Source organism: Penicillium solitum (assembly GCF_028829755.1).
Source record: "Penicillium solitum strain IBT 25940 chromosome Unknown utg000001l_segment0_segment0, whole genome shotgun sequence".
NCBI lineage: Eukaryota > Fungi > Ascomycota > Eurotiomycetes > Eurotiales > Aspergillaceae > Penicillium > Penicillium solitum.
The window spans coordinates 227643-248614 of record NW_027072121.1 but is presented as its reverse complement, the minus strand read 5'-3'; the positions used below and the strand labels follow the sequence as shown (position 1 = coordinate 248614).

The 20972-nt window shown below is 49.0% G+C and overlaps 6 protein-coding genes across 6 annotated transcripts; 4 read left to right on the top strand and 2 right to left on the bottom strand.

Annotated features, from left to right (window-relative positions):
* Positions 1 to 188: 188 nt before the first annotated feature.
* On the top strand, positions 189 to 2139 carry N7455_000094 (putative MFS aflatoxin efflux pump; the record flags this gene model as incomplete). Its single annotated transcript, XM_065603720.1, has 5 exons — positions 189 to 440; positions 504 to 764; positions 822 to 1157; positions 1205 to 1385; positions 1439 to 2139. 5 exons carry the CDS (start codon positions 189 to 191, stop codon positions 2137 to 2139), a joined length of 1731 nt encoding a protein of 576 aa, XP_065462211.1.
* A 798-nt stretch (positions 2140 to 2937) lies between these two features.
* On the top strand, positions 2938 to 4071 carry N7455_000093 (Hsp20/alpha crystallin family protein; the record flags this gene model as incomplete). Its single annotated transcript, XM_065603719.1, has 1 exon — positions 2938 to 4071. One exon carries the CDS (start codon positions 2938 to 2940, stop codon positions 4069 to 4071), a length of 1134 nt encoding a protein of 377 aa, XP_065462210.1.
* A 638-nt stretch (positions 4072 to 4709) lies between these two features.
* tpcC (non-reducing polyketide synthase tpcC) lies at positions 4710 to 10177 on the bottom strand (the record flags this gene model as incomplete). The annotated part of the gene is made up of 3 exons (XM_040960771.2): positions 4710 to 5930; positions 5979 to 9732; positions 9780 to 10177. The coding sequence occupies 3 exons, from the start codon at positions 10175 to 10177 to the stop codon at positions 4710 to 4712; spliced, it is 5373 nt and encodes a 1790-aa protein (XP_040808782.2).
* Positions 10178 to 11083: 906 nt separating this feature from the next.
* Positions 11084 to 12024, top strand: N7455_000091 (metallo-beta-lactamase domain protein; the record flags this gene model as incomplete). The annotated part of the gene is made up of 3 exons (XM_065603718.1): positions 11084 to 11199; positions 11439 to 11659; positions 11711 to 12024. The coding sequence occupies 3 exons, from the start codon at positions 11084 to 11086 to the stop codon at positions 12022 to 12024; spliced, it is 651 nt and encodes a 216-aa protein (XP_065462209.1).
* A 2279-nt stretch (positions 12025 to 14303) lies between these two features.
* N7455_000090 (uncharacterized protein) lies at positions 14304 to 16285 on the top strand (the record flags this gene model as incomplete). Its single annotated transcript, XM_040960803.2, has 5 exons — positions 14304 to 14461; positions 14513 to 15255; positions 15301 to 15451; positions 15499 to 15934; positions 15998 to 16285. The coding sequence occupies 5 exons, from the start codon at positions 14304 to 14306 to the stop codon at positions 16283 to 16285; spliced, it is 1776 nt and encodes a 591-aa protein (XP_040808775.2).
* A 1382-nt stretch (positions 16286 to 17667) lies between these two features.
* Positions 17668 to 19331, bottom strand: N7455_000089 (putative F-box protein (Pof7); the record flags this gene model as incomplete). Its single annotated transcript, XM_040960775.2, has 2 exons — positions 17668 to 18897; positions 18954 to 19331. 2 exons carry the CDS (start codon positions 19329 to 19331, stop codon positions 17668 to 17670), a joined length of 1608 nt encoding a protein of 535 aa, XP_040808794.2.
* Positions 19332 to 20972: the final 1641 nt, after the last annotated feature.

Sequence of the window (20972 nt, the reverse complement as noted above, 5' to 3'; positions counted from 1 at the left end):
CTAATCCCCGACCATCGTGTTGATCATCTTGCAAACCACAAAATCACCGACCATGTTTTTCCCTTTGTGTCCTTTTAAATATGAAAGATTTCCTAATTTATTCATTATGTTCTGGACTATTAGCGCTCCAACATTGACAACTGATCGATCGTGTCTTGGTTAGTGGATCTATGAATACCATAATCGCCATGCCTCCATCACGGACTTCAACCTCTGAGACCACAAAATCGCCCGCGGTAGACGCCACCCAGTTGATAAAGCAACATAGTGAGGTGGCTATTGATGCATCTGTCAAAGATGAGGGATCAACCGAAGCTGGAGGCCCTCCAGGTCGCCCGGGCCCGCCCGAGACTCAGTCTACCCTTAGGGTTGTCTGTCTGATTGCATCAGCTTTTGTCGCCATGTTCTTAGTCGCGCTAGACAGAACAATTATCTCAACGGTATGTGTATCATATACATCGAACCCAGTCGAATTCTAGCGCTAAGTTATAGGGAATTGATAGGCCATACCCAAAATCACTGATGAATTCAACTCCTTCAGTGACGTTGGCTGGTACGGAAGTGCCTACCTATTGACATGCTGCGCATTCCAACTGTTGTTCGGCAAGCTCTACAAGCTGTTTTCCGTCAGAATCGTCTTCCTTGCTAGTATTCTAGGTTTTGAGGTTGCCTCTGCTATCTGTGGAGCGGCTCCGAATTCAGTCGCCTTTATAATCGGAAGAGCGATCTGTGGAGTCGGCGCTGCTGGTATCCTCGCTGGCACTGTAATTTGACCCCGTGACCCTGGCTTTTGTGCTAATTGCTGACAGACGGACTCTCAGATAATGTGCATCATTCATTCCGTGCCTCTCCAGAAACGTCCACAAATCCAGGGACTTTTCGGCGCCCTTTTCGGCATTGCCTCTGTCGTCGGTCCCTTGATCGGCGGCGCCTTCGCATCGAGCGTCACATGGAGATGGTGCTTTTATATAAATCTGCCAATTGGTGGCGCCGCCATGGTTTTCATTGCTTTCTGCCTCAAGATTCCCAAGCAAGACACAGCAAAAGTCTCCTGGAGGGAGAAGCTGCTACAACTGGACTTCTTCGGCACCACACTTCTGGTGGGTGGAATTGTCTGTCTCATATTGGCGCTTCAGTGGGGAGGCCAGGCATATGCTGTAAGTCATGTGGCGCTTTATTTTCGATAATAACTAACACTTTGTAGTGGAGCAGCGGTCCCGTCGTGGCTTGCCTCGCTCTCATGGCCGTCTTACTTCTATCTTTTGTTGCTGTCCAGGTCTTCCTTCCAAAGACGGCAACACTCCCGCTGCGTATATTCTCACAGCGCAGCATCATTTCAGGCTTTTGGCAGACGCTCTGCGTCGGCTCTGGAAACTATATCTTTGGTACACGCACCCCATCACCAAGTACTATAGCCTGTTGCTGACTTTAATCACAGTGTACTTCCTCCCAATCTGGTTCCAATCCATCAAAGGGAGTTCTGCCGTGGAATCCGGCATCCGCTTGCTACCGATGATGATATCGATGGTTATCGGGTCAATCGGTGGTGGAATTACAAACTCGAAGATTGGATACTATACCCCACTAGCGATAATTGGATCCTGCATCATGTCCGTCGGAGCTGGTCTCCTCACCACGTTCCAGGTGGACACAAGCGAGGGAAAGTGGATCGGTTATCAGATCGTCTACGGGATCGGCCTGGGCTTATGTTTCCAAGTCCCCAATCTTGCTGCACAGACCGTCCTTCCGAAGCCCGATGTGCCATCTGGGCTAGCACTGATGATTTTCGGTCAGATGATTGGGGCGGCCGTCTTTGTGTCAGTTGGGGAGAATATCCTGGCTAATCAGCTCATGAAGAGACTTTCCGGGCTGCCGGGGTTCAACCCCCATCTTGTCACCTCTGGGGGTGTCACGGAGCTGCTGGATACGATGCCGGCGGATTTGCACGAGACGGTCCTTCATTCTTACAATGATGCCCTGCGGAAGGTGTTTCAGGTCGGCATGGTCATTTCTTGTTTGACAGTACTGGGTGCGGCTACTCTGGAATGGAAGAGTATCAAGAAGGGAAAGCCAAAGCCCGATGCTGAGAATAAGGGACAGGGTGGAGAAAAGAGTACCCAAGGGGCGGGAGGCAAATAGACCAGAGCAGGGGAACCTTTTTCGTCTTTGGCTGCTTAACTTGAGATTGAGATAATCCAGTTTATTTTGTTAGTTTTGTACCATTGTAATTTAATTCCAAAACGATTATCCTTTATCTTACTGACCTCTGTGGTTGAACGATCCGGAGTTTTTCTATGTAGATCCTTCCTGCCCGTGCAATTTCCATTACACGAACCTTATTTCGACTTAACACCAGTCAAAGTTTTTGAGGCCAGTTATACGGCCTTGTGGGTATCTTTTTGGTAATCCTTTTGATACTCCTTTTACATATCCTTGGTAGATATTTCCTGCCTTGTTAGTGTTATCGCTACACTTAAGCTGTCCAGAACCACTTTTCCATCTATTCATGAAAACGGGAGCCAGTTCAAATGCGGCTCAGGTGGCACAATGTCCGAGTGAGCTAGGTAGCTCAACAATGGCGGACTAGATATGGATGTAGCTATTGAGAGCTCGGGGGTTAGGATGTCCGCCGGCTGTCAAGTGGGGCGATATTCCCCTCTGGAATTGATTTGATTGGCTGGAATGTTCCAAAGCTGGCGGCGCCACTGATCCACCCGTACCACGCCATGACAAAGTCAATTGCTGTATACCCACAACATACTCCGTGCTCTGTACAACACTACATTTTCGAACCTGGCTGCCTGAAAACACTCTCTATAAAATGCAGGTAACCAGAATGATTCTACATTCTTATCACCCACCAAAACCACAGTATTACTTACTACAGTACGTACTATATTAACTCACTTCAACCAAACCTGCATTTCAACTTGAAGCATGTCCATCAGAGCGCTCAACCAGAACTTCTCCTCCTCGGACTTTGCCACCAACATGGACGAGCAGGGCCCACCTCACCCTTTCTTCCCTCCTCATGGTGAAGGCAACCATCCTTATCCCAAGCCGTGGTCTTTTCATTCTGGCAACGGTCAAGTCGGCCGCCCAGGCCATCCTTACCCACCTCCGTGGGCCCAGGTCGGCGACGAAGACCAGGTCAAGGAAGTCAACAACCAATCCGGCGATGGCCCCGCCTTTCGCAAGCAATATCCATACCCAGGCCCTGCAGAAGGTCATCCACCGTACACCTTTCCCGGCGCCTCTGAAGGCCGCAAACCATACCCTTTCCCAGGCTACGCTCAGCAGCCGCACACATATCCTGGCCCTGCAGAAGGTAGAAAGCCATACTATTCCCCCTGGGATGACGACAAGACCAAGCCCTGCCCTCGCAAGCCCTACCCTTGCCCTGGACCAGCCGATGGCCACACACCACACACCTATTCGGGTGCAGCCCCGTGGAGACAGCCATATCCCTCTCCATGGGAAGAGGACGACAAGTACAAGCCCTCCTTCCATCAACAACCATACCCGTTCCCGAGTGGTCCGCACGGCGGACATGGAAAAGGAGGATGGGGTGGGCACGGATCCTTCGGCCAGCCACATTTCGGTGGCCCTTCATTTGGCGGCTTCGGAAGAGGGGAATTTCAAGGGCCCCATGCCTCCCACGGCAACTGGGCAGTCAGTCAACAAGCACCCTACAAACTTCCGACCACTGATTCAGACAAGTACAAGCCTGAGGTTGACGTGTTCAACACTCCTGAGACATTTGTGATTCATGTGCCGCTTCCCGGCGCCAAGAAGGAAGATATTGAACTCAACTGGGATCCGAAGGCGGTCGAAATCAGCATCACAGGGGTGATCAGTCGCCCTGGGTCTGAGGACCTGGTCAAGACAATTGCGCTGGATGAGCGAAAGATTGGGGTGTTTGAGCGGAAGGTGCGATTAGGGAGTCGGATGAATCCGCCCAAAATAGAAGGTGATTCGATTTCGGCGAAGTTGGAGGATGGGGTTCTTGTTATTGAGGTGCCGAAGACGGAGCCAGATGATGTTGAAGTTAAGAAGGTCGAGGTTGAGTGATTGCAGATTTGAGGTCGCATAGGGATTAGAGGTAGTTAGGTGGGTAGCATAGCAAATATATAATGTTCGAACTCTTTATTTGTCTATCCAGGACATCTTACCTTGGAAACATAAGTTATCCCCAACTGGGGTGGGAATTCTGTTGATCACATAGTCAAACGATAAAAATGGCATCGAGATCACTTCTGGCGAGTTCGACCCAAGAGCGACCGACAAGACGGAAGGTAATCACAGACCACAACATCACCAGCTTACTTCGGCTTGATTCGAGCGAGATCACCCGAGCAAGACAGGCAAGGGTCCGAATGAATGTGAAATCGGACCGGACCATTGTATTGTATGGGACATCATTAACCAGTTAATGCCCCGACACACGAATGACCCGACCTCGCATCCCGAGCTCAGTATGAGTCCACAGGTAGTCAACATAGTTACCACACTAGTAATTGTACCCGATATTATTTAGTGTCATTCTCGTCACAATGCAATACCGAGAAGCGAGAGAGACCAGGAGACGATATGGAGTTGGAAGGATGTCTCCCGAAAGGACCATGGATGTAACGTCCTAATTTTATTGAATTGAAATATCCACCTCTCAGTCAACGCCGGATACACAAGCAGAGAGGAAAATCAAAAATCTAACTATAATACTCTTCCAACCATGACCTCAAAGCACCGACTGTGGGATACTCCAAGAAGAAACTTCCCGCAACAACAATCCCCAGTTCCTCGCGGAACTTCTCTGCAATCACCAGACTCATCAGACTATCCACTCCAATATTGGCAAATGCAGCGTCATCAACGAGATCAGATAGATCGAGGCCGGCCTCTTTAGCAATCAGGACAAAGGCTTTGCCTGATGTGCTGTCCGAGTCAACTGCAGCGGGGGCAGCTTGCGTAGGCGTGTGAGTCGGTGCAGGGGCAGGGTCGGGCACTGTAGGCTTAGGTTGAGATACAACTGGAGCAGGAGCTGGTGCTGGCACAGCAGAAATAGAAGAACTAGCAGCAGCATAAGACATAGCGACCGAGGAGTCCGGCGCAGCAAAGAAACGGTTCATCAGAATGCGTGGGTAGCGGCGGAACTGCATGCCTCCAACCATTCCCATAATCACACCGTCCTGGAAGACATACACATCCCCAAGGTACACAGACGGATCAGCCGCTGTTGGGATCATCTTGACATAGGACCTGTATTTTTGGCCCGCGACCAGAGAGCGAGCAAAGCGCATACTATCCCATCCAGGGGTCACGCAGAATGTTTTCGCGGTGTCGCTGGCGTCGGACACATTCATGATGAAACCAGCCAGATGGATGACGCTGTCCATGAAATAGGGGGGTACGTCGTAATCACCTCCACCCTGGACGTCTTTGAGGGTGACGTCGGCGAAAGCTTCAAACTCGTTCATCACGACAGCCTGCATGCCGCGGTATTTGTCATCGTAGTCCACGAGGCTGCTACTGAAGAGAGTATACGCCATCTTGTGCGAGAAGCGGTTGGCGATTCCTTCGGCCGCGAGACGTTCCAAGGTCTCGATGCGGCCCTGCACGAGGTGGGCCAGTGGACTCCACGACGATAGCCATGTGTCGGCAGATCCGTAGACGACACGACAGGATGCAAATGGCTCGGAGACTGTGCCGTCGTTGGCAAAATTCTGCCATATTAAGTCGGCACCAGCGGCGTTTATATCGGCTGTTGTAGCGGTCACGCGGAAGTACTGGGGTGCCTTGGTGTTCCTTTGAGCTACAAGTCCCTTGGTGACTTCCAAGTCGGTAATATTCATATCCACAGTTTTGGCGTTGGGAATGAGTTTTTTGTATAGGTATTTACCCAATGTATAGACGATATCACCATGGATGGACTATCAAATTAGTACAACACCAAAACAAACTCATGGATAGACACTCACCGATGTGATGACACCGCAGTCGTTCATTTTATGTCCATGGGCAGCAGCCAGGAGGTCGGGCTGCATCAGATCAGACTGCATAACAACCTTGCCGGTCGATCCCTCGAATTTCTCCTCAATGATTTGCTGAACAGTCGTAGTCTTGAGGCTTGACACCGGTGCGGTAAGAGCTTTGCGATTGATCCCCTTTTCTGCATCATAGAAGGTATTTCCTTTTGTCAGTGCCCAATCGCCGCTGTACTGAATCCAGTGTTTCTTCTCGTTCCAGCTGTACGTAGGCAGGTCCAAGAGCCGTAGAGAATGCTCGAACGGTTTGTGGAACTCGCTCCATCGTACCTGCACTCCAGCAGTGTGAAGCTGGCCCAGACTCTGGGCAAGGGTCGTCCAGTTGTCCTCGCCCCGACGGAAGGAGCCCACCGTGAGAGGAGCAGGATTGAAACTGGCTTTGACAAACGCAACACAGACCGGATGAGGACCGACCTCAACCCAAACGGTATCCTTGTCTACGATTGATGTCTCCTGGGCGTTTTGCATAGCAGATAGGAAGTCAACTGTTCCACGCGTCGCTCGGCGCAGATACTGGGCATTCAACGACTTTTCGTCGAAAACAACTTTGCCTAGTAGGGGTGATACAATAGGAACCATGGGAGGACGGAAGACAACGCTCTTTCTCGCGGTCTCCTCGAAGAGATCCAAGATAGGATCTGTCTGGGTAGAGTGGAAGGCAAATGGAACGTCAAGGAATATAACTCTATACCCCTTCTCCTTAAGAGGAGCGGACACGGCTTCCATCTGCGCTGTCGTACCACACAGAACAGTCTCTTTAGGTCCATTTACACAGGCAAGATCGTAAGAGAGTTCCTTCACAACATCCGCGATCTCCGATTTCGATGCCTTCACAGCCATCATCCTGTGCGTTCCAGCGGTACAAAGCGACTGGAGCATCTGTGCACGTGAACCAACCAGGAAAATCGCATCACTGGCTGATAGGACACCGGCAATGGCAAACGCCGCATACTCGCCTAGACTATGTCCGGCGACGACTTCTGGCTTAATGCCTAGGGTTTCCAAGTATTTGGCCAACGCGATCTCGACACTGGTATGAGCAACTTGCGTAATAACCGGGGACCAGGCGTGGTCTTTTGGGAAGCTCCCGTCAATGGCGGGAATGAACGATGGGAAGCAGTGCTGTTGACCTAGACGGTCCAGGGATTCAAGCTGGGCACGGAAGAATGGCGAGTGATGGTACAGCTGCAGATTCATGGACTTGTCGGCGGCTCCTTGACCGGTGAAGACGAAGGCAACTGGGGGTGGCCCAGTGGGAGGAATGGGTTTCATGGCATCGATCCCATCAATCTTAGAGGCAAGCTGCTGCTTGAGGTTGCCAACATCTGCTGCGCTGATTGCCACACGGTGATTGTGGTGGCATCGTCTCGCTGTAAGCGAGTACGCCAGATCAGCCATAGAGACCTCGCTGTTCTTCTCCAAGTAAGCGATCAACCGTTGGATGTTTCCCTTGAGTGAAATTTTACTCTTCGCAGAGATAGTAAACACATGACTAGGGCGAGGATCCAATCCAACCCTCTCTCGCACCGGTCCTTCTTCTAGTACAAGAGTAGTGTTACCACCAGCAGCACTGAAGTTGTTGACTACCGCAATCCGCTTCTTGTCCGGTGTGCGCGACCACTGTGCGGCATTGAAAGGAATATGTAGGTTGCGCTTGTCCATATCCTTAGGGAAGCCAGGGTTGATGTCTGTTTTGATTCCAACATGAGGTGGAATCGCACCCTTTTGGAGCATGAGCAGCACCTTGATCATTGCGGTCACACCGGCGGCAGCTTCTCCATGGCCGACATTTGCCTTCACAGCACCAATGTGAAGTGGTTGGTTGGAGGTGCGTCTCTTGCCCTTGGAGGGTGCAAATACATCCGTGATGGACTCCATTTCTTCTTTATCCCCGGCTTGAGTACCAGTGCCGTGGAATTCAACGTAGCTGACATCAAGCGGATCAATTCCTGCCCGCGCCATTACCCGCTTGTACAGGTCGGATTGGTGGCCAGCGTGTGGGTGCGTAATAGAAACAGCATTGGCAGAATGGTTGGTGGCTGCTGCTGGGATAACTCCGAGAATATTATCATTATCTGCTAATGCATCATCTAGCCGCTTCATCACAATCGACCCGATACCATCTGCACGGCAGTATCCATCAGCCGTGGAGTCCCAGGTCTTGCAGGCGTTAGGAGTCTTCGTTAGGAAATGGCCATTGCAGAGACCAGAGAAGGTGTCAGAGTTGGTCAGTACATTGAGGCCTCCTGCTACGACCGTGTCAACATCGCCGGCCCAAAGTGCAGTGCAGGCGGCTTGGATAGCAGCCAGACTGGACGAGCAGGCCGTATCACAGTTAAAGCTGGGTCCAGCAAATTTGAAAAAGTAGTTGATCCGCCCGGGACCAAAAGCACGACATCCACCGGGGATGTAGTAGGTGCTGACCTCTTGGCCAGTGTTGACCTCACGATAGTCATCACTGGCCTGACCGTACCAGGTGCCGATGCGGTTTAGATTGGTAGCAGGCGTGCGGTTGGCCACGTACCCTGCTCGCTCCAAGGCTTCGTATGCTGTGACAATCGCCAACCGCTGCATGGGGTCCGTTTGTTCAGCCTCACGGGGTGACATGTTAAAGAATGGCGCATCCAACAGGCCCGGGTCATCGATGAAACATCCATACGCCGTGTGGGTTGTGTTCACCCTCTTTCCCGTAGGATCATGATGCGTGTCAACATCAAACCGATCAGCGGGGATCTTTCGATGAACATCTAGTCCAGCCTCCAGAAGATCCCAGAACTTGTCTGTGTCAGTTGCACCGCCTGGCATACGACATGACATGCCGACGATGGCGATCTTTGACTGCATGGAGTTTCCGGGTGCGTACTCCTCGTGATTGATATCAGTAGTCAGCCATGCTAGGAGATTATCTGTTCCGACGGGCAGATCAGTGATAGTGGAAGTCAACGCAGTCGATATCAGTTGAGCAGCGAGTGAATGACGAAACACCTTGATGTTCACATCGCGCACGTAACTCTTATCCACCTTCTCCACAACACCCCGAGTGACATTTTCCCATTTAATTTGCTTGGTCATGAGTTCGGAGATTACCTGCTCAAACAGATCTGCGGCAGTCGAGGCAACAAATGGCTCACCTGAGCTGCTCGACATGACAGGGACAATTGGCTTGAATCGTGGTGCCAAAGAGGGCAATGGGAGGACAGTTTGGGCATCTTGGGAGGTGTAGATATGAGGTGCATGGCACAACCCTCCATATACCGGCAATTGCGCAAATTTGCGATCTCTAAACGAAGCATAATTGTGGAAGAGGGCTTTGAGTCGAGATGGAGGACCGCTGACAGTAACAGAGGTCTCACTAACAGCACTGATAAATATCCTACTGGCTGATGGGGTGTTCTCCTTCGCTTGAAAATCATCCAGCTCTTTCTGGGCTTTATCCACAGTCAATCCGTACACGACATATGCCCATGAATCAGAAGACGCTGCGTCTACGGCTTCCAGGTTCTGTGAAACATCGCCCACAAACACACCAAGACGAAAGGCGATGCGCAGGACTTCAATGCCTGCGATGACCAAGTCATCCAAAGATGTGGAGACTGCGACAGCTGTCGAGATGAGAATGCCCACCCCGAGGCCAGTCAGTACAGTGTTTGGTCTACTTGCCTGGTCTTCCGGGTACAGTTCGCAGTGTCTGGGTTGTTAGCAACCACCAAAATACCCAGAAAAATAGTGACATACCCAATATACGTCCCCAGCTGTAGGACACAAAGCAACACTCCATCAATGGACTGGGAAAGCCGTCCCTTACGTAGCCCCGTCTCACCTGCTAAGGTTGTCACAGACTCGAAGGAAGGAACAAGCTCAGCAAGCTCGGTGCGTAACTGGCTGACCTCATTCCGCAGTACCCTTGTCGCTTCATTCAAAAAGCGAGCCAAGACGGCATGACTACGTTGTTTGCTGTGATTGTGTAGCCGACGAAGAAGAATGGATAGGTCGTCTGTGGGGAAATCGTTGCTGAAGTAGATGACCTTGAATTTGGGGAGTTCCTCGGCCTCGGCTGGGGGTGTGTAGACTCCCATGTCAACTGAGGCTGTAGAAGGGGACGAGGAAGATGTCGACATGCTCTTGTCAACCATACTTCGTGGTAATGACGTTGGATTGCACGACGGAAAATAGATAGGGAGTGAAGAGTGTCTGGAAAGATTTAAATATAAAACGCAGTAAGTTAAACTGATACATGGTTGATTAGTTACACGTGTCATAAATCTTCAAATATGTAGCTAGTAACCAATCTATTGATCGCCACTCAATAGACTTAAATAGCCCGATACGTAGATCTATAGACGCCAGGGGTCAACCCTGATAACCTTAATCCTCGATTTCACTCTACTTCGTGGCCGCTACACCGCTCTATATACTTTGATCCAATATGATACAATGTTAAGTAAATAATTCATCTAAAAAGGTTGATATTAAACCACCCAAAAAAGTGGTGATGAACGGATTTGGATGATGTCAAAAAGCTGCTATTAAGACACATTTGATCGTAATCCAGGTATTTGTACTACATAATTCTCCTACCGGTCTCAATCCAGGCGATAGACACGGGCATTAATAAATAATTCCTAAAAATATGCACCCCTGGCGTCAGGTAGTACTACAGAAGTCAGGTCAGTTCAGCTAACACCAAGCTTATCCGTCCCTTAGTTATATATTATTAATTAATTCAACTGCATATAATAAAGTTTTCTTCCTTTTCGTCCATACTTTACCCACTTAAAGGGGGGCAAGTGGACCATCGGTGAGCGGAATTTTTGGTGGTAGCTGAGGGTAGCTGAGGGTAGCTGAACCCGCACGGGAACTGTCCAGTTATGGGACTGCGGCGCAAGCCAGGCTCGCGAGGGGGAATCCGCCCATGGGATATACAAAGGATTCTTTCAAATTTCCAGTCCGGCCATCTGGCAGCGCGTTCCATACTGTGTCATCATTCATTGGAACAAAAATGGACCAAGGAGGCTACCAACACATCAACCAAACACTAAATGTGTGCGCTTTCGAGGACTATCTCGTCACATAACAGTCACGACCACCCAAACTTCTCGATGGCGAAAAGCTCTGTCCACGGACCCTTCGTGTCCTTCGCCAAAATCCGGGAAAAGTACGCTCCTCTCTGATTCATCTGCAGTTCCAACCTTAGTTGTTGGTTCACATTGCAAGGAACAAATACATATATTGTTGGCACAGGCCGGTCCCGCCTCATCATTGACACCGCACAGGGATCCCGCGAGTAGGCAGATCTGATCGACATGCACTATCGGACCGGTCGATCGTATTATCCCGTGTATTCTTGGCACACTGGCATGGCGATCATACCGGTGGGGTACCCGACTTTATTAGGAAGTATCCACACCTCGCCGATCGCATCTACAAAGGCTCGCCGGAGCACGAACTCCCTATCGAAGATGGTCAGATCTTCAGGGTAGAGGGGCCAACTGTCCGTGCAGTCCATGGACCGGGCCACTCGCATGACCACGTATGCTTTGTTCTCGAGGAAGAAAATGCCATGTTCACGGGAGACATTGTCCTTGGGCACGGCACGAGCACCATAGAACAGCTAGGTCTCTACATGGAAACACTCTGAAAGCTGCATTCTGAACGGTATAAGACAGGATATCCCGCCCAGGGTGCCGTAATCCCCGATCTAAATGGTAAAATTGTGACCGAACTGGCGCAGAAGGCACGGTGGGAGAATCAGTGTCTCAAAGCTCTGGGGAGGATCCAGAAGAAGGGGTTGACGGAACGATTAGTTAGTGTTACTGTTAGTGAACTCATTAATACAATTCATGGTCCGCGGGTAGACGAAGAGGTGCAGAAAATGGTATTAGAACCATTCATGGAGGAGGTGTTAAGGAAGCTGGCGGAAGATGAAAAGGTTGCTTTTCGAGTGACAAAGGGGGTGAAGACTTGGTTCACTCTTGCTTAGCTATATGGATCATCCCGACGTCACCGCATTGAATTCAGGAATCCAAATGGATAATTTCCCGTAGCCTGCAGCTTGAGGATTCCCCAACAGAGTCGGGTCATATTCAAGACATGTATAGCATCCCGAGGTCCCATGAGATTCTGTAACGATCGTATAGTTTCTATTGCATAGGATTAGACCCTACATTACTACCCTAAGAAGCTATTAAAGAGAAGTTATATAGTCTACCGTGATAGGTAATATAAGTAACCTTGGAAAAATGCGTTGACCTTCTTAGTACGGGTGAGAATCTAAGGAAGAGGCTATCTATAGGTATCCATCCCGACTTCCCTTGTTAATTAGATTAATTATTGAATGTGTTGCGAGGTAAATAACCTGCTCAAGTATAAATACTCCCACTTCGCCCCTACCTAAGCTCTTTGTTTTTATTTCCTCCCTGCTTGTACTTCCCTATTCTACTTATACTAGTATTAAATTAATTAACCTCCATAGCGAACGTGCATAGACCAGCCAGCGTATAGGTCCGCCTTTGCGCCCAAGTGAGGCCTATGTATCCGTATAGCCCACAGATTGCGACACAAATCGCAGGCATGCAAATGTGGGCGTGGTGATAGACACGTGCCCATTGTCCCAGCGGGATGCGTGGCATCGCTTTGTGTGTCGAGGAAGACAGGGATCACAACACCCTAGGGGCAGACCATAGCACGTGTTGCTGTTAGTGTCAATCTTCATCGGGGCTCTTCATTGCTTACCTGTGAGAAATAAGCTTACCACCGCGGCTCTTGCCTTGACCCTAATGTTGGAAGGGGACATGTTTGCGGTGTTCTTTTGTTCTTTTGTTTAACCTTTTCGCCATTTCAGGTCTAAATAGTAAGAAAATCCCCGATGCCGTGGTATCACCGTTTAGGAATAGAATGGGCTTTGGGCCCAATTAGCACCAAACAATGTAAACATTTTGAAAATTTAATTACCTTGTGTTTAGACCCCGTTTCTAGCCCTTATATCGGGGTAATATTCTATTATTTTGATTAATACAGAATTAATAATTAGTTAGATTTATATATCACGTTTAAAAAGCGAGAAAACGCGTTATTTAGGTAAGTTTTAAATGATAGAGGTTCACTTAGAAAGTGGTAGTACTCCCCTACAAATCGTAAATATGTACATCCAACATCACAATATCACAATATCAATCTTGACATTGTTCTTTCGCGATATCTCGATATCCACTAGTTAGATTTTGTTTAAAATTGAAGTACATACTTATGCAGCCATCTTAATTCTAGAACCCAAATTTGTGCTGTATATAATCAGTAGAAGGCCAGAATATAGCGATTACAAGACGCCAGTCTATAACTAGCCGCCAAGACCCCTTAATGGGCTATGATGGGCTGTTATGGGCCCCCGTGGATTGCTCTGACAAACGCAATCCACCTATTTATACTTAACACAACCAAAAAACATTCCGATCCCGTCAAGATCTATATCTCCCGAGTGGAGCTTCACCATCATGAGAGCACTACACGCCCAACTAGATGAAAAGCCTGTGAAGATATGTTAACTTTACTTCTGAGTACCTGTGCGATGACCATCAACATTGGGTCAAAGTATGCGACCGTGCATAACGAAGCAGAGCGCCGCTCTGATAGCGACCGGGCTGTATTTTGAATATCCTCAGCCTCAATGGCGTGGAAAATTGCCTAATCTTTGTATGAAATATGGTCACTCCATATAGCTATTCTTGAGTTGGGGGCGGACTAGAAAAAAAATAAAGTTAAGATGAAGTACAAAGTACTCCGTACTCTGTGATACCTCTGTGGTGATCTACAGACCCAGGCCTTTAAGGGGAAAGAAAATACAAACACCCCTGTCAAGCAAAGAATAGGGAATGACAAACCGTAGCCTATTTGCGAACAATCCAATGGATGTATCGTATTTTCAGGCAATTCTAGTAGGGTTTCTTTGAACTCCGAGTTCAATAGGGGCTATCCGCTGCAGGATGGCATCATCAGTCAACGATCCACTCCGATCTCGTGGAGTTCACTAGCCCATCGATCGATCTGCCTCGTGTGTCGTTATGATCTCCCATATTGTCTTTGTACTTTCTCGTAGACTTTTCATTGTGTCTGTTGTATGGCTCCTACTGACAGCACGCTGGGGCAATCGAATGATGTATCACTCAAGAGGGATCTCAGGAGGAAAGAATTTTCAACTATTAAAGAAAAGGTTTGTTTCCACGTTGCGACACAGGGGTTTGTAGTATTTCCTTTGCTCAAACTATGTCGCCCACAGGTTTCCATGGCCTTCAGGGGTTTGACGGCCTCGGTGGACTCCATGATGGGCTGAGATCTCCAGATGTAGAGTCATTGCGCTCATTCACCGAGACAATCCAAGACGAATACCACGAATGGGTTACCGAATCTGGTCGATCTTCGCGGTAGGTCGAACTCGCGGCGATGGTCAGAAATTGAATGCGCTAACGAAACAGAACTGATCAATTACTCGACAACTTCCCTCAACCTCCGAGGCAGGAGAGTTTAGATGCCATCGAGGAGGAAGAGATGGAAGTCTATCCCACACCAAAACCTTCTCTCAAGAATTTGCGTCGCCACGCTACGGCCAATGAGCTACCTCTTCTACAACAACTCAATCCAAACGAGGGAGCGCCGGAGTTTAACCCTGTCAGTGAAGAGAACGGCTCATATGATCTCATTGCGCCCTACGACGGGGGTGATCTGCCACTTTACAAGCTGGAACGAATTGCAGACATCATGTTCTCATCCGAGCATATGCTCACAATCCTAAACAACCCCCGATATCTAGCCCGATTCCGGGACTTTCTTCTCGAAGAACGGCCGCGATCGATGTCTACCCTAACATACTATTTAAATGCCTCAAAAGCGCTCAAGGCAATACATTATGTTAATGCGCTCGTGCGTCTCTCGGTGGATGTGCCTCCTCCAGTAGTCCAGACTGACGGGGAAGCCGCCGGGGTGACCGTGAACCGAGTTTTAGAGCAGCGAGTTATAGATGGGCTGTTGGCTCTTACTGCCGAGGAACTTCCTGCATTCATAACATCAAGATGTATTGCAATTACAAGCAAGATCGTCGAGGAGCGAGTGCGAGGAACTTTGCCAATGAAGTTCCATGGGACTTCAAATGCACTGGCAGAAGTATTTTGCTTGACGGACCCATCGCGACCTGACAATCCCATCATTTTCGCGTCAGAGGGTACGTTTTTATATCCTGTTGTTCGAATTGATCTAACAAAACTAGAGTTCCACAGAACAACACAGTACGGCATGGACTACGTGCTTGGGCGAAATTGCCGTTTCCTACAAGGCCCGAAGACAAATGCGAACAGTGTTCGCCGTCTTCGTGAAGCTATACATGCTGGCCGGCATCACTCGGAGATGTTTCTCAACTAGTATGTCCTACACTATTTTTCTCCAACTCAATCACTAACGTAACCAGTCGTCGCGATGGCTCGCCATTTATGAACCTACTCCAATGCGCGCCCCTATGCGACAGCCACGGCCGTGTCAAATACTTTGTGGGCGCACAGATCGACGTCTCGGGACTCGCAATGGAGGGAGCTTCAATGGAATCCTTGATGGAACTACAAAGCAAATACCGAGACCATGATGAAGAGAGTATTGCGGAGCCACCAGAGCCAGAAGAGAAGGATGAGTTCCAAGAACTAACTGAATTGTTCAGTGCGCGGGAACTCTCCGCTGTTCAACAGCATGGTGGACATCTGTTCCAACCTACCAAAAGCTTCGCATCTGCCCATCACCCGCGATCGTGGCTGCACCCTGACATATCGCTGGAAAGAGAGACTGAAGCCATTTGTTTACGTGATATGAAATCACCCCTTTTACGGATGTCATTTGCGGGCGTGTATGAAAACGTAAGAGACTATATGCTTATTTTCATATTTGATGACTTGATTGCGGGTACTAATATGATACAGTATCTCCTCGTTCGACCCTACCCTTCCCTCCGGATTTTGTTCACATCACCCGCCCTCCAGATCCCAGGCATGCTGCAATCACCATTCCTATCACGTATCGGCAGTTCTTCGGCAGTGAAAGACGACCTGCTACAAGCGATGAAGGTTGGTCGCAGCGTGACCGCCCGTATCAAATGGACGACACGCTCTAATCCCGAAGGCCGCAATCGCTGGGTCCATTGCACGCCTCTACTCGCGAGTAATGGTCAAGTGGGTGTGTGGATGGTTGTAGTTGTGGATGATGGCTGATCGGAGAGGAGATGTTACTTAATTGGTGTGGCGCACGTAGTTTAATAGTCCAGACCTTTCCCATGTATATATTTTCTTGTTATTGTGAATACATCCAAAGTATGCTCTTCGGCTGTCTGTGCACGGAGTATGGAGTATCCTAATCACCACAGTCAGAAGCCGGTTAAACCATTCCCACGGGCCTCAGTCGCAGAAGCATATATGGGATCTCCTCTCACAAGCCTGACGAGATAAGCCACTGGAATTTATTACAAGGAAAAAAAAAAAGGTCAGAACGAAAAAATTGTTTCGCTCCGATTACGCCGTGACGGTCTGAGACCCTTGAAGCATACACACTAATTTCAATTTGTATACAATAAGAATAGTCGACCACTTATGACGCCTTGTCATGCCTTTTTAGGTGTATACAAAGGTGGTAAAAAAAGCATAATTTATGTAAACCTGCGAAGGTGGAGTTGTAGACGTGGTGTTGGTGGAAAGGGAAAGTCCTGCGACGGAAACAGTCCCTGGCGGTGAGCCGGCCATTTCGAGGGGTTGATAAGTCTTATAAATGCTAGAAGTTCGAAAAACAGAATCAACATGCAATTTCGTTCAATCCAGTGGGTCTGGTTGTTCTTAAGATATTCGAGAGGGGTTACCTATATATTTTTCAGCTGATACATGGGCCAAGTCTCAGCTAGGTTGGCGCGCGGCTAACGAGTATGCGCAGTTCGGGAGTATTTATTCGAGAATCCCTTATAGAACCTCTCAACTTAAATTTTGTTTTGACTTTACTACCATTTACCACCTCATCTATGGATTTACTTGTAGTTGGCTCAAATAGGAAAGCCCTCCCAATGCTCCCAATCTGGGGCGACCCCGCCATCTCCAGTCCATACTTTGGGATCAATCCTTTCTTTTTTGTTGACATCCCCCTTCAATTTTCTCGGGTTGAGAGATTGAACCTGCTAATATACCTAGGCAGTGATGACTATGACCTAACTGTAAGCCCGAGTGAACATCCCACATGATGCATATGGTGTGATCGTGGCCTTAGGTCTTCATATTGGTGCCCCAGGCATCAACCTCTCAGATAAGAAGATTCTTGAATAAAATCTTTAGAATAGAATCCAGTCATGAAAGGTACAGCTGATACCTATGTAGGTAGTTAGTCGGCTCGTACCTTCGTAGCTATCAACTCTCTCCCTCCTAATCTACTGGCCCCTACATAGTAGATGCCGCAACAGCATATGATACTGTTTTTCTTTCAAAAACCAACCACTTAGCTGAACTTTTATAAGGGAATAAATGGCCGGATCCAAATACTCATAGACCGAAAACTGGCCCACCTCATTTCTTTATGTATCTAACAAATCATTCATGTAAAAGTCATCAATCATATATCAATCCAAGCCCCAGCCACGTACGCGGCGGAACACAAATGCTCGGTCATTGCGAAGACCAAACTCTCCCCAGTCATCCGTCAGTCTGTTGTAACTCCAGAAGCCCTTCCAGGCTAGTTTAGTGTTTTTCGATGGGTTTGGAGGAGCCGGCCCGACTTGAGCAGATTTCGGTACGGTCGAGGAACGTAGCGATAGATGCATCGTGTAAACGTACTTTGGATCTACACCCTCTGTTTCAATGATGAGATCCCGCTCGTCTGAAAGAAGCGATTTTTGATCCGATGCTAGGTCGGGCTTCCAGGCTTCCGCTGGGGTTTCAGAAGGTTCAGATGTGTCAACGGGTGATGCCAAATGCCACCGGCCGCGAAGGCCGTGCTTCAATGTATTCATGGCGACGGGTGGTATGGCATCAGTGGCCCCAGAGATGGTATGGCCCGCATCAGAGGGACGTCGTTGATGCTTTCGATGTGCTGGGGTGCGCGCCGACATCACATTTTCTTTGCTGATGTGGGGGACCACATCCACTGGCTCCGTTGAAGTGAGCAGTGAGATTACCGAGCCATCCGGGTAGAACCGCAGATACCGGTAGTAAGTCACGATATGGATGGGACTGTTCCACGACAGATTCGAGTATGAAGATGCCGCACCAGGCCGAGTGTAGTTGACTGTGCTGATGTAGATGCCCGTGAAACGAATTCGAGGAAGGGACTGGAACACTTGGCTCCATGAAGACAACGGCGAGGGAATTTCCACAGGCCCGTCCTTGGGGAATGGAGTGTATCGCGGCGCAAGAGTGTAGATAGGTTCCCCATGCAGGTCGCATGCAAAGTCATAATGCATTCCCTCGAAGCCGAATTCCCGGCCTTGGCAGATTCGTCTCCAGATATGCTGCTCGTGGGCGAAATGATATGCCATCCGCTTGCAGACAAGTGCCATCCGACCGAAGGCCGACGGGTCATCCATCGCCACATGTCGCAGGATCTCCACCAGAACTTCCGACGGTATGGTGGCAATTGGGCAAGGCGGCGGCGGTGTGTTTTCGACGATAGGATCCAGCTGTGAAATCGGTAGGTGTGCAAATGACGCGATGAGCTCAGGTGTCGGGAGGATTGGTACATCTGCGGGCTGTTGCGTCACAGCGACAGGGCCAGTGGGCGCGGGCAGATTCGGCCTCTTCCATACATGGGCATAGTGCTTATTCCGGTAGGACTTATCGACCGAGGAATCTAGCTGAACAGAAATGAGTATTCAGACCGCAAATACCATTTGTAGCGATGAAAGCTCACCCGATATGCCTTTCGGTAATGCGACAGACTATCTCCCAAGTTTCCTTCGGCCTCCTTCTCTACCGCTCGTTCAAAGTGCTCCAGTGCAGACGTTGGTTCTGCCACCTCTCGACGTGAGAAGTCATCTTCGGGTGGTTCCACGCTCAGCTCCCCAACTTGTTGGGCCAGCTCATCGGGGTCGAAGGAAGCTAGCGGGGGACCCTCCTCCTCGATCTCTTTCCGGTGAGATGCCTCATGGCGTGTGGGCGGAAGACGAGCCGGAGGCGGGGCAGTCGGAGTCGGAGTTGCAGGAGCAGGAGCAGCTTTGGGTCTTGATCGACGAGTGACCTCCTCGCGCCACTGTTGACGGAACGACTCGAGCTCGTCGTTATCGTCCATGGCGTGGTGGTCGGAGGACGTTCTCGCCCCAATGCCTGGATGTCCACGGGTCTAAGATGACACACGCCGATCTCAGGCTTGGCACCCCATGGGTCCACTTCTCTCTTCTTTTCTCCCCATCTTTTAGTGAACCGCTCCTCCTTTGTAATACCAAGGCTTAAATTGGAGTTTTTACTAAAATCGAAGAGTGAATGGGTTCATTGGCTAGTTTTCCACCCACGTATCCTCCGTGAATTCACTGATAGTCTCATTTTGTTCACTTCCTTGCCCTCGAGAACACAACGCGTAAATATGAGTTCCACCCTTCGCCATGGGCGAATCCAATAATTGAGCCATCTTCTGCTCCTCAGCAGCGATATCCTTGTCGATGTAATGCAGTCGCATCCATAGCCGTTTTAATATACACTCATTCTGGTGGATGGCCTCCAAGGTAGTCGCACGCCGTTTGTTGAGAAACTTCAGATGCCGTTGACCTCGTTCCTTCTCTTGCGAACCTGACGTGGAGTGAGAATGAGCAAGGATCTTATACTATTACCTCGACGTAGAGATTAAACATTTGTAGTCAAACACAATTGGATAATCTCTCCAAGTTCACCCAACTTGAAATACAATAGAGGGCGTTGTGCTATACACTCTCACTATACACCGGACAATTGGAGATGTCCAAATGATATTCTCACATTGACTATATACATAGATCGAGTGGGGCTCCATCACTTCTCATCCTTGATCTCTCGCTTTAACTTCCCATCTCCAAGTCCTCCTCTCAAGTATTCCCGTTCATTAATTCATCTTTCACCTTTCCTTCCTCGCCGTCACAAGTACTTCTGTAGAGAGCTTCTCTGATCTAATTCACTTAGTCCCGCTACCTAGCAACCTCCTCTTCTCTTATCCAGCTCTGGTATTTGCTTTCCCACGCTCTCTAAGCCTGCCACGCAAGCCATGAGCACGTATATTATACCCGAGGACAGAAGTGGTGCTATGGAAAACTACAGACTAGCAGTGGGCCATGCGAACTCTCTTGCCTCGACCATCCAGGTCCGTACTACGCCATCAACTTACCGAGCTGCAAAGGCTTGGAGAAAGGGTGATCAATATGGTCAACAATCAAGAAGTGGAAACCGCGAGGCGCCAGATTCAAGCTTGCGGACCTCGCCAGGGTCGCAGATTTTTTTGGAAGGCGTTTGAGAAGTTCCAAGAGGAAGGGTTGTGGGCTAGTCTGCATTTGATTCCTTCTTTGCAATTATATCCTATGTATTAGTATTGAAATAATCTACGGACGATCCATGCAGAGACTCATAGATCATGGATCCAATCTCGGGCTGATTCATCACTGCTCTAAGGCCTGTCCAAGACTGGTGCAGCATTGGTGTTGCACCCGAGAGGCTCCCAAGAGGGCCTTTGGTCGTACATATGGGCAGAGGCCGGAAGTTGACATAACTAAGGAGGACAGTACTCGGGCCTAGGTATCCCGAGGTCGCTAAATGCACTTACCTTAGGTATACCGGCAAGATGAATAATATTAGGGAAGCTTCTATATCAACATTACGAAGCCAAAGAGATTAATAAATATCATTCGATATAGGATGGTTAAATTCATTAAGCAATTGTTTATTTAAATGTAAGATTTCTATATTATTA